This window comes from Hemitrygon akajei, chromosome 27 (genome assembly GCF_048418815.1).
Source record: "Hemitrygon akajei chromosome 27, sHemAka1.3, whole genome shotgun sequence".
Lineage (NCBI taxonomy): Eukaryota > Metazoa > Chordata > Chondrichthyes > Myliobatiformes > Dasyatidae > Hemitrygon > Hemitrygon akajei.
Window position 1 is genome coordinate 12,952,029 of NC_133150.1, and position 13,616 is coordinate 12,965,644.

Here is a 13,616-nt window from a genome sequence, read left to right on the forward strand (position 1 = left end):
CACCCTTCATCCCTCTGCCTCTATCACGTCTGAAACATCAGAACCCTGGAACATTAAACTGCCTGTCCTGCCCCTCCTGTAGCAAAGTTTCACTAATGGCTACAATGTCATAATTCTACGTGTCAATCCATGCCCTCAGCTCATCAGCCATCCCCACAATACTCCTCGCATTGAAATTGACGCACCTCAGAAGATTATAACCACCACTCACAACCCTTCTATTTGTGACTTTGCATGAAACTTTAACATTTATTTTCACCCTCGCTCCAATATCTACTCTGGCACTTTGGTTCCCATCCCCCTGCAAATCTAGTTTAAACCCTCCCCCCCCCCCCCCCCCCCCCCAATAGCACTAACAAACCTCCCTGCAAGGATATTGGTCCCCCTGTGGTTCAGGTGTAACCTGTCTCTCTTGTACAGATCCCACCTGCCCCAAAAGAGGCATCAATGATCTTGAAATCGGAAACCCTGCCCCCTACACCAGTTCCTCAGCCAAGTGTTCATCCTCCAGAGCATCCTGTTCTTACCCTCACTGGCATGTGGCACAGGTAGCAATCCTGAGATCGAGGTCCTGCTTTTTAACTTTCTACCAAGCTCTCTACACTCACTCTTCAGGACCTCCTCACTCTTTCTTCCTATGTCATTGGTACCGATGTGTACCATGACATCTGGCTGCTCACCATCCCATTTCAGAATGTTTAGCACACGATCAGAGACATCCCTGGCACCTGGGAGGCAACAAACCATCTGTGAGTCTCTGTCACGACCCCAGAACCTCCTGTCTGTACCTCTAACTATCAAGTCCCCTATCACTACTGCTCTCCTCTTCCTCCCCCCCGCCCACTGCACTGCAGAACCAGAGTCAGTGCCAGAGATCTGGCTTCCACAGCTTGCCCCAGGTGGGTCATCCCTCCCAACAGTATCCAAATCGGTATACTTGTTGTTGAGGGGAATGGCCACAGGGGAGCCCTGCTCTACCTGCCCTTTCCCCTTCCCTTACCTGACGGTAATCCAATTACCTGTGCGCTGCTTCTCTGGCATAACTGCCTCCCTGTAGCTACTATCTATAAACTCCTCATTCTCCCGAATGATCCGGAGGTCATCCAGCTCCTGCTCCAGTTCCCTAACATGGTTTGTTAGGAGCTGCAGCTGGATGCACTTCTTGCAGGTGTCGTTGTCAGGGACACTGGAGGTCTCCCTGACTTCCCACATCCTGCAAGAGGAACATTCCAACATCCTGCCTGGCATTCTCTCTAAACGAATAAAACAAAACTTACCAGAACCTGCCCTCGCCTCTGCCTGTTCACATGCTATTGTAGCATATTTATTCACTGGCAATTGGTCCGGCAGTAAAGTGTTTTGCAATCCGGATTGTGGCTTTTCTGTTACATACATGAAACATCTACAGTATTCAATTTAACCAATTCCATTACCATTTAGGAAGCTGGAAGGATGTAGTTTGGATGTCATAAGATCGAGTTTTACTTGAAAGTTGTTGGAACAAAGAGAAATTTGGGGGAACATCAGATGTTTATAAGTTAAATGGTGATAAATATGTTCCTAAAAGAAAGTCTATATTGTTTTATATGCAAATTTTCAAGGGTCCAGTAAAGTGAGTTGGAGAACTATTTTTTTATGGATTCTCTAAATTAATTTCATTCTGCATTTTTGGGTAGTAGCTTGTGAATTCTGTAAGGGCGAATTTCCATAACCCAAATAGTATAACAGGGTTTGCTGTGTCTGGTCTAGTTATGAAATTATGAGTTTGATATTTTATTAAAGTTTCTGTCAGATGTCGAGTAATTCTCATAGACAATGAGTAATTTTGAATTTTTATGAGCTTGACATAGTGTTATCTGGATGGACAAACCAACAGATTGATCTTGTACTTATATATTTTACCAACTGTAATTTTATAAAATTTGTGTTGATTTAGTCAACAATTATTAAGTGTAAGGTGGGTGGACCCAAGCAGATACAAATGAGAAATTTTTTGGCTAGCTAAAACTGGTATAGTCATACTTGTGTTTTGAATTGTTAGCCTTACTTAATTTGTAACAGACATTTATGTTATACAATAATGTTATCTCTTGAGGTGATTTTGGTTTGAGCCCAGGTTTTTAGCATATGGAAGGACCATTATTTCATGCATTAGTTTGTGTCTATTTTACCATGTTATTCTTCTTGGTATGTTGCTGGCAAAGCTAATTTTTTTCCTTGTTTTGTAGGCCTGCATTGATGAGAACCTTGAAATGGTGAAGTTTCTGGTGGAGCACAGTGCAGACACTAATCAACCAGATAATGAGGGCTGGACCCCACTGCATGCTGTGGCATCCTGTGGATATATAAATATAGCTGAGTAAGTGGATGTTTGCATAAGACAGCTTTGTGATCCAAATATGTGAATTAGAAATTAAAAAAATAGTATTTTTGTTTTCTTTTCATTACCTCTACTAAACTTGACCTGAGAACAAGAATAGCACATTTAGAGGTTCTTGAACATGTGTAACATGCTGTAAGGTTTCACTGCTAATGTAATGGTTTCTCTGTAGCAGCAATGTTTGGGTTATAGCTAGAGATAACGGGGTTTGGAATGCAGGGGCTATCCAATGAGAGAAATGTTCTTTCTCATGAGTCTGAAAGAGATTTTCGTGGTCTTTTGTTGGTGAGAAAAGGAGAGGGAAGATACGTGTGGAGAGAGCTGGTAGACCACCGGACGGAGTGGACTGGGAGTGAGGGTCCGAGTTCGGCGACACTTGGAGGTCGTTAGTGGTTGATGTATTGCCACAGCAGTGAGCTCCAACATGTACTTTTGACTTTTTCCTTAAAATGAGTCCTTTTACTTTTTACTTTTTTTACTAGCCCTATATCCAGATTAAGATTTATGAAGCTCAGTCATTTAATTGCATATGGTGTATTGGATATTTTGCTGTGTAGATTTGTAGCCAGGCAACACATCACGCAGCATCCACTCAAACAAGATTTCTTAGTTTGGTGGGGCCAGAAGTTGTTTTCGCCTAGACCAACACGTGCTGGCCAAGCCTGAGGGTTACACATGTTTCCTCTTTTTAGTTAAGTTATGGTTGATCTCTACTTTAGAATCTGCCTGCCTTATAAAATAGTTGTTTGCTTTCAACCGATTTTTGCCTCCGCAGCTTTAATGGAAGTTGACTTGTGCCCTCACATAAGTATATACGGGCTTCTAATAAGGTGATGGTGCACTCAGACCGCAAGTACTTTTATTTGTCGTGTACATCACTTTTATGATTACAAGTCAATGCTGGATATTAAGGCAATCAAGTACTGCAGAATTGTCCCATCAGCGAGTTGCACAATAGTGATGGAGATGGACGTACTGCCTGCTGCTGTGGTGTCACCTGAAAGTGTACTGTTGGACGCTGCATGGTGTGAGTGATTGTCTTGGACTTTTTAATTGTGATTGCAAGACCCTGTTGAATATTGGTAAACTAGAACACTCAAAGTCTAGTTCACTGGGTGATTGACAGAACTGGGTGATTGAGCTGCATTGCCTCAGTTCTGGTGAGGACTAAGCTTGGGCTCCAGGGTTGCCCGTTGCAGTCACCAGGTGAGGAGATGCCAAGACCGTGTGGGAGAGAAAGCAGTGGCCTCTTTGGGCACGCTGGAATCCATGTATACAACCTGAAATCTTTGTCTTCGCAGACACCCATGGAAAAATAGAAGAACCCCAGAAGAATGAACAATAGAAAAATAATAGAACCCCAAAGCCCCCCTCTTCACTGCCCCCCCCCCTTGCAAGCAGCAGCAAAGCATCAACACATCAAACTCCCCCCTACCCCTGCCCATTTCAGGACGGTGTCAGCACCCATCACTCACCAGACAATAGCAGAGCACCCCAAAGAGAGACCATGAGCTGCAGTCAACAAAAGCTATTGTTTACACAACAGTTCAATATGCCACAGGCTCTCTCTCAGTAACAGTACACAGAGATGTTGCCCATTTCCACAGCGAACGGGGAGACTGACAGTCACTTTTACGATATTACATTTTGCCATGTCACTTTTTATTCCAAGATTCTCCGACTTGAAAATCAGCAAATTCTTGCCACCGTTGAGAGAGAGGGAGAGTGCAACAGCTTGATCATAGAGACCTCCATCCATACATCCACTGCAGCGAAACCCTGGTGTGCCCTCTCTAATGATGCTTCAGTTGGCAACACTGGCCGTCCACAGGGCCGCACCCCGGAGGCACCATCTTCTAAAACTCAGTTTGAGTTCCACTTGCAGGTCAGGACCTCAACAGAACCCCAACCATCTTGAAAAGGGGGAGAAAAAAACATTAAAGACAGGAATTTAAGCTGTTTCCGCAGATGAGTTTGAAGAGGCAATCAATTGGCGCCTTAACTCTGCCTACCTCGGAGTTGTATTGGAAAGTATCAAAGTAAACTTACTACACTATAATTTCACCCTCCTGGCAGTAATTGTGTTGTAGTACCTCAGCTCTGTATTTCGCAACTTGGCCTAAATTGTACCAAAGCCTTCATGTACCAAAAACTTTTCTGTTTCCAAATGGCCATGTTCCAAAATTTAAAATAAACACTTTATCTAGGTGAGGATAGATTATTCAATTCTGACATACAACTAATTTGTCTATCTATATTATTCCCCTCAATCTCACTTATCTGGTGTAAGATGCCCTTGTTCCAGTTTAAGATGGTACTACTAAAGTCAGGCAACAACTTACTGGTAGTTCAAAAGGCAGGAAATCTGACAAAATGCATTATTAATTACATTTTCTTCTGACATAAATTGTGGTAAACTATCACTGCAGACAATGAAGAGGCAAGTGAAGCTGACTCGCGGGTTGAACAGTGCTGGTGTGTTGCAAAGTTGGAGCATAATGTGCTTGAGGTGATGTCAGAGTTGGAGATGGAATTGGAGGGAGCGATTTGGAGGAGCTTTTGTGCCCGTCCACCTAAATTGGGAGTGAGGCTTGATCAATCTAAGCACTGAGCCGATTTGGAAAGGCTGAGAACAGCTTTGGGCTGGGCGGCAGCATCCAGGCCCAGAGCATATTGTTGTGGCAGGGCCTGCGTCCTAGTACACGGCATGATCCAGTTTTTGGACGGCCCAGATAGACTGAAACACGGGGTCAAGACCAGAGGCAAAGGTCAAGCGGATTCTGCTCGCCCTTCTGCGATGTTCACTCCGTTCTCCATGGTGCTCTGCGTCTTTGAGACTTTCTGGTTGCTATGCGCTTCATGTCATGAGCTTCGCAGCGATTCACCCCACTATATGATGAATTGAGACCAAAGCCATGGGCCACCTCTGGCTGTTCTGGGGTTCAGGTCTGTTAACTTAGTTTGGTTCAGAATGCTGTTGCTTGCTTTTATTGTTTGCATGATTTGTGTTTTTTCCCTCTTTCTCTGTGCTGGACTTTTAATTGGTTTCTTGCTTTGTGGCTGCCAGTAAGCAGACAAATCTCAAGACTGTATAATCTATACATTAGTAATAAATGTACTTCGAATTGAATCCTTTGAGGACTAGCAAGTGCAAATTGTTGATGTTCATAGATGACTTCTAACACTCGACTCCAAAATTACAGAACATACTTTTGTTCATACTTTATTCTTGTTAACAATAACTGAGAATTCTTTCATTTGAAAGGCTGATCATTAGGGAAAATTGAAGGAAGATGTTCCATGCATACTTTGAGAGTTTTAAATGAAGTTCACTTAACTTGTGTACCTGTTAATATGTAGAAGCCTGGATATCATAATGAAGACTGCAGATTTGGTCTTAGGAGTTTCTCTGTTAATTGGCATCTTGAGTCTTTAATTCTTGTTGCATTTGCCACTTTTTAATAGTAACTTGGCCTGGAAGTTTTCAACCTGCATATTATTTTGTAGAATGATGGGTACCATTGTATTATGGCTATATCTGTGGAATGCCAAAAATCATATCGCACTTCCAAGAGATAAGTTAGTTGTTCGGCCTTGCAAACAAGCTATTTATGATCCTGTATCTCCTGCGTCATACACAAAATGGAGCCAAAAGATCTTCAATATGTGCATTAATAGTGGCAAGAAAGGGTTACTGCAAGAGTGGGACTAATTAGTGACCAAAGTGGAGGCAGAAAGCATGGGTTTGGTTTTACATCATTGTTTATTAAAGAAAATATCTTTGTCTTTGCCACAGTTGTGATAAATGAATGCTGCTGAGGTAGTGAGATAGAAGTGGATTAGGAGTTGCAATGAGGGCTGATAATAAAAATGAGTAAGTGTTCAGATGACATTCACCCCCAAGTTGCAGAGCTACACTTTGCTTGGTTGCAATAGATGGAAAAATATCAGTGGACTGGATTTAAAAAAAAACGTAAGTCTGGCAGTGACAGTCAAATCATTCATTTGCAATTTATAATTTCATTTTGGAATTACAAATATTAAAGACTATTTTGAAAAATGCAAACCAAAACAATGATATTAGTTGTCATTAAAATTGTTTAACTGCGCTATTCCATTACCAAATACAGGTAACTTTTGAATGATTCATTGGAAAACTGTATGACTTTAAATTCAAATTATTCAAAAGAAAATGCTTTCCTTTATAATTTGCATTGTAAATACAAAATGTAACGTAACTCAACAACTCCTGAAAATGATACTGAAATTGTGCTCAGTAGCTTCCTATCTACCCCCTTTCGGCTCTGCTCAATTGCACCCCTTCTCTTCCCCCAACCATTTTTGCAGTAGAAATCAGAGCCAATGAGTTTGAGCAGATTGGCAGCCCTGCACCTTCCTGCAGCCTTTTGCTGCCAGTTGTTAGCAGGTTATTTCTGCATTGTTGCAGCCTTCATTCCCACAGCACATTGCCACTGAGTTGATGTCAAATAGATTGACTATATCTGATTGAATTTTTGTTTTACTTTGCTTTATTTCTTCTAATGAGAATAAGTTTTAAAAACATTCACTTTTGTTTCTGATGATAATTATTTGACAAAACTGGAAGAAATACTGTGGAAGCAAATTTCAGTCACTTGCACATCCTTTTTTTTGGGTTGAGATAAGCGTGTGCAGACGGCTCTGATGTTATGTGCAGTAGTTCATAAATAGCACATAGTAGGTGTCTCAGTAAAGCTGAACGACAAGGTTTCAAAATAGCAGTAATAATACTGACAAAAGGCGGACTAACAGTTGTGATAAATGACGGCTTTTCAGACTGATGGGTGTGATGTTTCCAAACTGGGACATTTATCATTTTGACCTTAATGACATTGGTAGTAAAAGACTAAATTTCAGAGTTTTAAGTGCAAGAGTGGAGTAAATGCCAAGGAAGGCATTAACTGATATCATGAAGGCATATAACAAGACTGGTAGGTGATGGGAAACCATGTGACATTTGAAAGTAAAAGGAGAAAGGTCTGCAGTGATGCATTTTGATAAGTATGAGCAGAATAGATTCTAAATTGGAGAAAGGCCAAGTTTTGATTGTATCAGAGAGGTTCTGGCAAGTATGAATTGGGACAGGCTGTTTTCTGGCAAGGATGTACTGGTAAGTGGAAGGCCTTTGAAAGTGAAATTCTGAGAGTACAAAGTTTGTATGCATCTGTTAAAATAAAAGGCAAAGATAACAGGTTTAGGGAACCACGGTTTTTGGGAGATATTGAGTCCCTGCTTAAGAGCAGGTACAGGCAGGCAGAAACAAATGAGGTACTTGAGAATAAGAAATGCAAGGGAACACTTCAAAAAGAAATCAGGAGGGCTAAAAGAAGGCACGAGGTTGCCCTGGCAGACAAGGTGAAGTAAAATCCAAAGGAATTCTACAGAGCAAGGGCTGGAACTGATCTTCTGGAAGATTAGAATGGTGATCTATGTGTGGAGCCAAAAGGGATGGGGAACATCTTAAATAGGTATTTGCATCCGTATTTGCTCAGGAGATGATACAGTCTAGAAATGAGGCAAAGCAGCAGTGAGGTCATGGACTCATCAATTATAGAAGAGGATGTGTTTGCTGTGTTGAAGCAAATTAGGGTGGACAAATCCCCACAGTCTGACAAGGTGTTCCCTTGGACCCTGAGGGAGGCAAGTGCAGAAATTGCAGGGGGTCCTAGCAAAGGTACTTAAATCATCCTTAGTACCAGGTGAGGTAGTGGAGGATTGGAGGATAGTTAAATTTGCTCCGCTATTTAAGAAAGGGTCTAAAAATAAACCAGGAAATTATAGGCTGGTGAGCCTGACATCAGTAGTGGGAAAGTTATTGGAATGTATTCTAAGAAACCGGATATTGAGTATTTTGACTCCGTGATTGATTAGGGAAGGTCAGCATGGCTTTGTGTGTGCTAGGTTGTGTCTAATCAATCTTAGTTTTTTGAGGAGGTTACTAGGAAGGTTGATGAAGGTGAGGCAATGGATGTTGTCTACGTAGACTTTAGCTAGAGTCCTGCATAGGAGGTTCTGCTTGCAATTCAAGATGAGGTAGTAAATTGGATTAGACATTGGCTTTGCGGGAAAAGCCAGAGAGTGGTAGTAGATGATTATCTCTCTACTTGGAGGCCTGTGACCAATGGAGTGTCGCATGCCATTTGCGCTGGGTCTGTTGTTGTTTGTCATCCGTGTTAACAATTTGGATGATAATGTGGTTAAGTAGATCAGCAAATTTGCAGATGACACCAAGCTTGGGGGTGTAGTGGATGGCAAGGAAGACGATCAAAGCTTGCAGTGGAATCTGAACCAGCTGGAAAAATGGGCTGAAAATGGCAGATGGAATTAGTGCAGACACATATGAGGTGTTGCACTTTGGAAGGACCAGCCAGGGTAGGATTTGCACAGTGAATGGTAGTGCACTGACAAGTGTGGTAAAACAAAGGGATATAGGAACACAAGTCCATAATTCTTTGAAAGTGGCGTTACAGGTAGAGAGGGTCCTGAAGAAAGCTTTTGACACATTGGCTTTCATAAATCAAAGTATTGAGTATAAAAGTTGGGATATTATTATTGAAGTTGTCTCAGACATTGGTGAGGCCTAATTGGGTTTCACCTACCTACAGGAAAGATTTAAATAAGGTTGAAAGAGTGCATAGAAATTTACAAGGATGTTGCTGGGACTATAGGACTTGAGTAATAATCAAATGATGAATAGGTTATTCCCCAGAACATAGAGGATTGAAGGGAGATTTAATAGAAGTATACAAAATTATGAATATAGTGTAAATGCAAGCAAGCTTTTCCCACTGAAGTTAAGCGAGACTAGAGCTAGAGGTCATGTGGTAAGGGTGAAAGGTGAAATATTTAAGGGGAGTATGAGGGGAAACTTAGAGTGTGTTGAGAGCTGCCAGTGCATATGGTGGATGTGCTTTCGATTTCACCATTCTAAGAGAAGCATTGATAGGTACGTGGATGGGAGGGTTATAGATCTGGGAAAGTCACTGGGACTAGGCCGTTTAAATGGCTCAGCGTGGGCTAGCTGAGTTGGGGCCTGTTTCTGTGTGGTAGTTTTCTATGACTATGACTAATATTTGCTAAGCTATGCACTGTTTAAATGGGTGCAAAAATAGTGTTTTGGGTTGCCCTTACATGAATTTTTGAATTTTTTGAGATATATGCAAAGTATTACATGTTTAATGTGCTGTAGCATGAATTTGCCATGTAACTAATTCCAGACACCACTGAATGAAGGGGATGAAGGCTTTTAACTAATAGAAGGGGGGACTCTGCAGTCGCTTTAATGGAACAGAAAAGACTATTAGGCAGTTTAAAATGCTTTAGTTGGAGATCGTGAAGGGGAAATTGTTTAATGTGTAGAGCTAGTAGCCAAAAAGAATGGAAAGGAAATGAGGAAAACATTGCTTGGAAATTGGGAATAATGGTGCTCCTTGTCATATTATCTAAATATGTCTCCTACATTCGGTTGTTTAGAATTTTGAGATTTTGTAAAACTATTTGCAGCTACATCTGGCATGGAGCCTACTAAAACATGAATTTTGTCTAGTGAGGGAATGGTTTGTCGGAAGGCCAAAGTGAGAGTAAAACCCTCCATGGTACTGAACCTGCCTTCCCTTTACATCATACACAGCTGCACATTAACAAAGATTTCCTCTTTATTCACTGTCAGCTTGTCTACTGGGGAAAACTCATTACCCAGTACTATCACTGCACATTGTACAGATAGTTACTGCTTGCTTCTTGGGCCATTTTATGTTCTCTGTTATTATATGTACTTTACCAGACTTAACCATTCACAGAAGCAGTTGCCACTCTTTCCCCTTACTGCATCACCCGTTTTTTTAAATTCCTTCTGCCTTTGAATCTTATTGTTTCTCATCCCTCTGTTGTCCTCCCATGCTTCTCCTTCTCTGCATTTCTGCTTTTTTTTTACTGTCATCATTTTCAGGATCTGGTGGATGCTCATTGACCTGAAACATTAATTGCTTTTGTCCAACCTGAATATTTTTGGCAAGTTTAATTTTAAATTTTCCCTACTTATATTATTCTCCTCTTAAATTTTCATGCTGATTGCAATCCTATACTACCTAGTTTAGGGTAGAGATGTTGCAAAAATGGCTCATGGAATCCTTCAGAAGTAACTGCTTATATTTTCTATTTAACAATACTAGAGAATACTGTAGTTGACTTGTCACTATTTTTTGGTCAGCAGATGTAACCCATTTCCTTTTGCTGAAGTAAATCTTATCCAAAGTCAGGCATGTGATCAGAGTTATAAATTTAGTGGCGTTTCACCAAAATTCTACATTGTAAACCATGGAAGTGCTTTAGCATGTCCTGACCTTCAAAGTTGATTAGGAAGGACGTTGCAATTTGTGATGGAAAAATGGGTTATTGGTTTATTGATGTGTTGGTGGAGTTGTTTGGGCTCCACTTTGCCTTATAAAAGAACAGAAATATGAAATGCTGTTCATGTCCAAAGTGTCAGAAGGGTACGTTATTTATTTTGAATTTTCATTTGAGAATTCATTGGCTATTAGTATAAATTTCAGTACAAAAATGGAAGGAGCTGACATCCAAAATATGATTTCAGCTTCAAGCCAAAATTCAAACGTAATTGTAGAAAATGATCCTAATAATGTCTTCCCTCATCTTTTTCTAGGTTTATCTAACTTCCTCTTGTTTGTGCAGCATTCTCAATTCTGTCCTTCATCACTCTAAATGCATAAATGTTAGCATTCCTTAAGTTGATTTTTGTCATGACCTACTTCTCAAAGCACAAGTCAGTAGATGCGAGTGCCTTTGGGTGATAGCTCACCATGCTCTTAGGCACTTGTATGCTTGTCGCCCTTTTGAAACCGATGGGAACCCCTGACTGCAGCTATGATGTCCTTGTAAACGTCTGCCATTTGGTTGGCACAGGTTTTCAGAGCCCTACAAGCTACACCATCAGGGCCTGGCACCTTGAGAGGCTTCACCCTCTTGAAAGATGTTCTGATGTTGGCTTCTGAGACAGATCACAGGATCACCAAATGTTGCAGGGATTTGCACAGGTGTAGTTTTATTCTCCTTTTCAAAGAGTGCGTAAAAGACATTGAGCTCATTTGGGAGTGAAACATCACAGCGGTTCATGATATGTTTTGCTTTGTAGGAAGTAATGGCCTACAAACATGCATCAAATTCCATCTCTACTCTCAATTGGAATTGTTTTTATGCCCTTAAAATGGATTTTCATAAGTCGTACCTGGACTTGTATAGTTCTACATCTTGAATGCCACAGATGCCGCCCTCAGCAGACTGCAAACTTGCTGAATTCGCTGCTTTTGGTTTGAGTATTTTCACAATGTTCTCAAAAACACACACTACTCCACACAGGCCTTGATGAAGTTGGTTGTAACTGTGGCATATTCATTCAGATTTGATGATGAATCCCTGAATATTGTCCGATCCACCAACTCAAAGCAGTCCTGTAAGCGCTCCTCTGCCTCCCTTGACCGTACCTTCTTGCTCCTTATCACTGACACTGCATTCTTTAGACTCTGCTGGGAGTAGAAGTACAGCTAGATGATCCGACTTGATGGTATAAGTGCTCTTGATGTCAATAATAGTCAAGTGTGGTAGTTGTTCAGAGTCTACTTCAAGCTGGCCTGGTTGAAATCTCGCACAGTGATTGGAAAAGCATCAAATTGTGCAGTTTCGCGTCTGCTGATTATGTTGCTCAGCTCCTCCAGTGTCTGCCTGATGTTGGCTTGAGGTAGAATGTACACTGCTAGCAGTATGGTGGAAATGGGCAGATAAAATGGATGACATTTGACTGCTAGATGCTCCAGGTTGGGTGCGCAGGACTGAGACAGAATTGTCATGTTTGTGCAACATGATGAGCATACTCCACCACTTCCTATAAAAGACCGGACTGGGAAGAAGGCAGGAGGATGGGTTTGCGAGGTTTAATAATCAGTCATAATGGAATGGCGGAGCACACTTGATGGGTGAATGACCCAATTCTGCTCCTATATCTTGTGGTCTAAAGTGGAGGGTTAAATTGATCACGGAGTAGGCCCATAATAGGTCAACACAGCATCCTGGTCTAAAGGACCTGTATTGTTCTGTTTTTATGTTTGTAAGTGCACTTCACACACCACTTCATCTTCAATAAAGATGTTAGGCTGCAAATGAATTTAGTTGGAAAAAGTAATTGCTCTTTTGGGAATTTTTTTAAAATAACAGCTTGGCAAAAGAAAACACAGTGCATGGTTATCTCAGTAAGCTTGAGCCATTTTCAAAAACATTCAAATTTAATGACAGAAAAACTAAAGTCTGAAATTGGGAAATTATCTGCAAAATAGTGCATTTCCCTGGCAAATTAGAATAGCATAATAGGCAATTTTTTTTTGGGGGGGGGGAATAAGTAAATTGAATGTTAAAGAAGGAAATTGTTACAAGCTGTCTAATGTCTAAGGTTTTGCAAAGGGATTGACATTTTACGGAGATTAATCTAATTTTTTTTAATGCTAATTCAGGGTCAGCTGTTAGTTTTCAGCAATGGGGCAATTGCCTCTCTTCATTATTATCATCACCTGTGGTTATTAGATTTATTGGTAACTGTCACTTGGATCTGCTAGTTGCCTTAGATTATTTAGTCCAATTCCACTTGCCTTAATCCAGCCAGACTCAGATTTATATTGGAGAGTTCAGGCGAAGTATCCATTTTTTAAAAAAATGATTAGCTGTTGAAGGAGCAGTCATGTTTCTTGCTTAAGGGGCTGGTTTGGAAGGCTGGGATAAGGTATGTACGGAGTTCTAGCTCAGGTTTGCCATAAAAGTTCCATGTGGATTTGTGTATAATTTTCAGTCCTTGGATTTAAGATGATGTAGTGTATTCTTTAACTGGACTTTATGGGGATACAGAGGCTGTAGAGGTTGCAGGGGTATATTGGAGTGGGGCGGGAATAGCAAGTAGGGATTCTATGGTGCTTAGTGTTGTAATGCAACTTGGCTTCGAATTTGAGATGGGTGTTGGTAGGGATTACATGGGTTAGATTTGTAAATGTTTTTTAGGGATTAGGTTCTATTGGGATGGTAGGGATTGAAGTTTAGAGTTATACCTGGACTAGAGATAGCATAGCTATATGCTGAATAGAGCCCAACATTCTGATACAGCCCCCATTTTGCTGTAAGAAAATGGGCCCACTCATTC

General features: G+C 41.0%; 1 protein-coding gene across 2 annotated transcripts in view; it reads left to right on the forward strand.

The window, feature by feature from the left end:
- The window catches only part of LOC140717123 (protein phosphatase 1 regulatory subunit 12A-like), a 233,481-nt gene that overhangs the window by 92,247 nt on the left and 127,618 nt on the right, over nt 1-13,616 (forward strand). For both annotated transcript variants that reach the window (XM_073030374.1, XM_073030375.1), the window contains exon 2: nt 2,229-2,359. In XM_073030374.1, the coding sequence (XP_072886475.1) occupies nt 2,229-2,359 (131 nt within the window). The remainder of the gene's footprint in view (nt 1-2,228; nt 2,360-13,616) is intronic.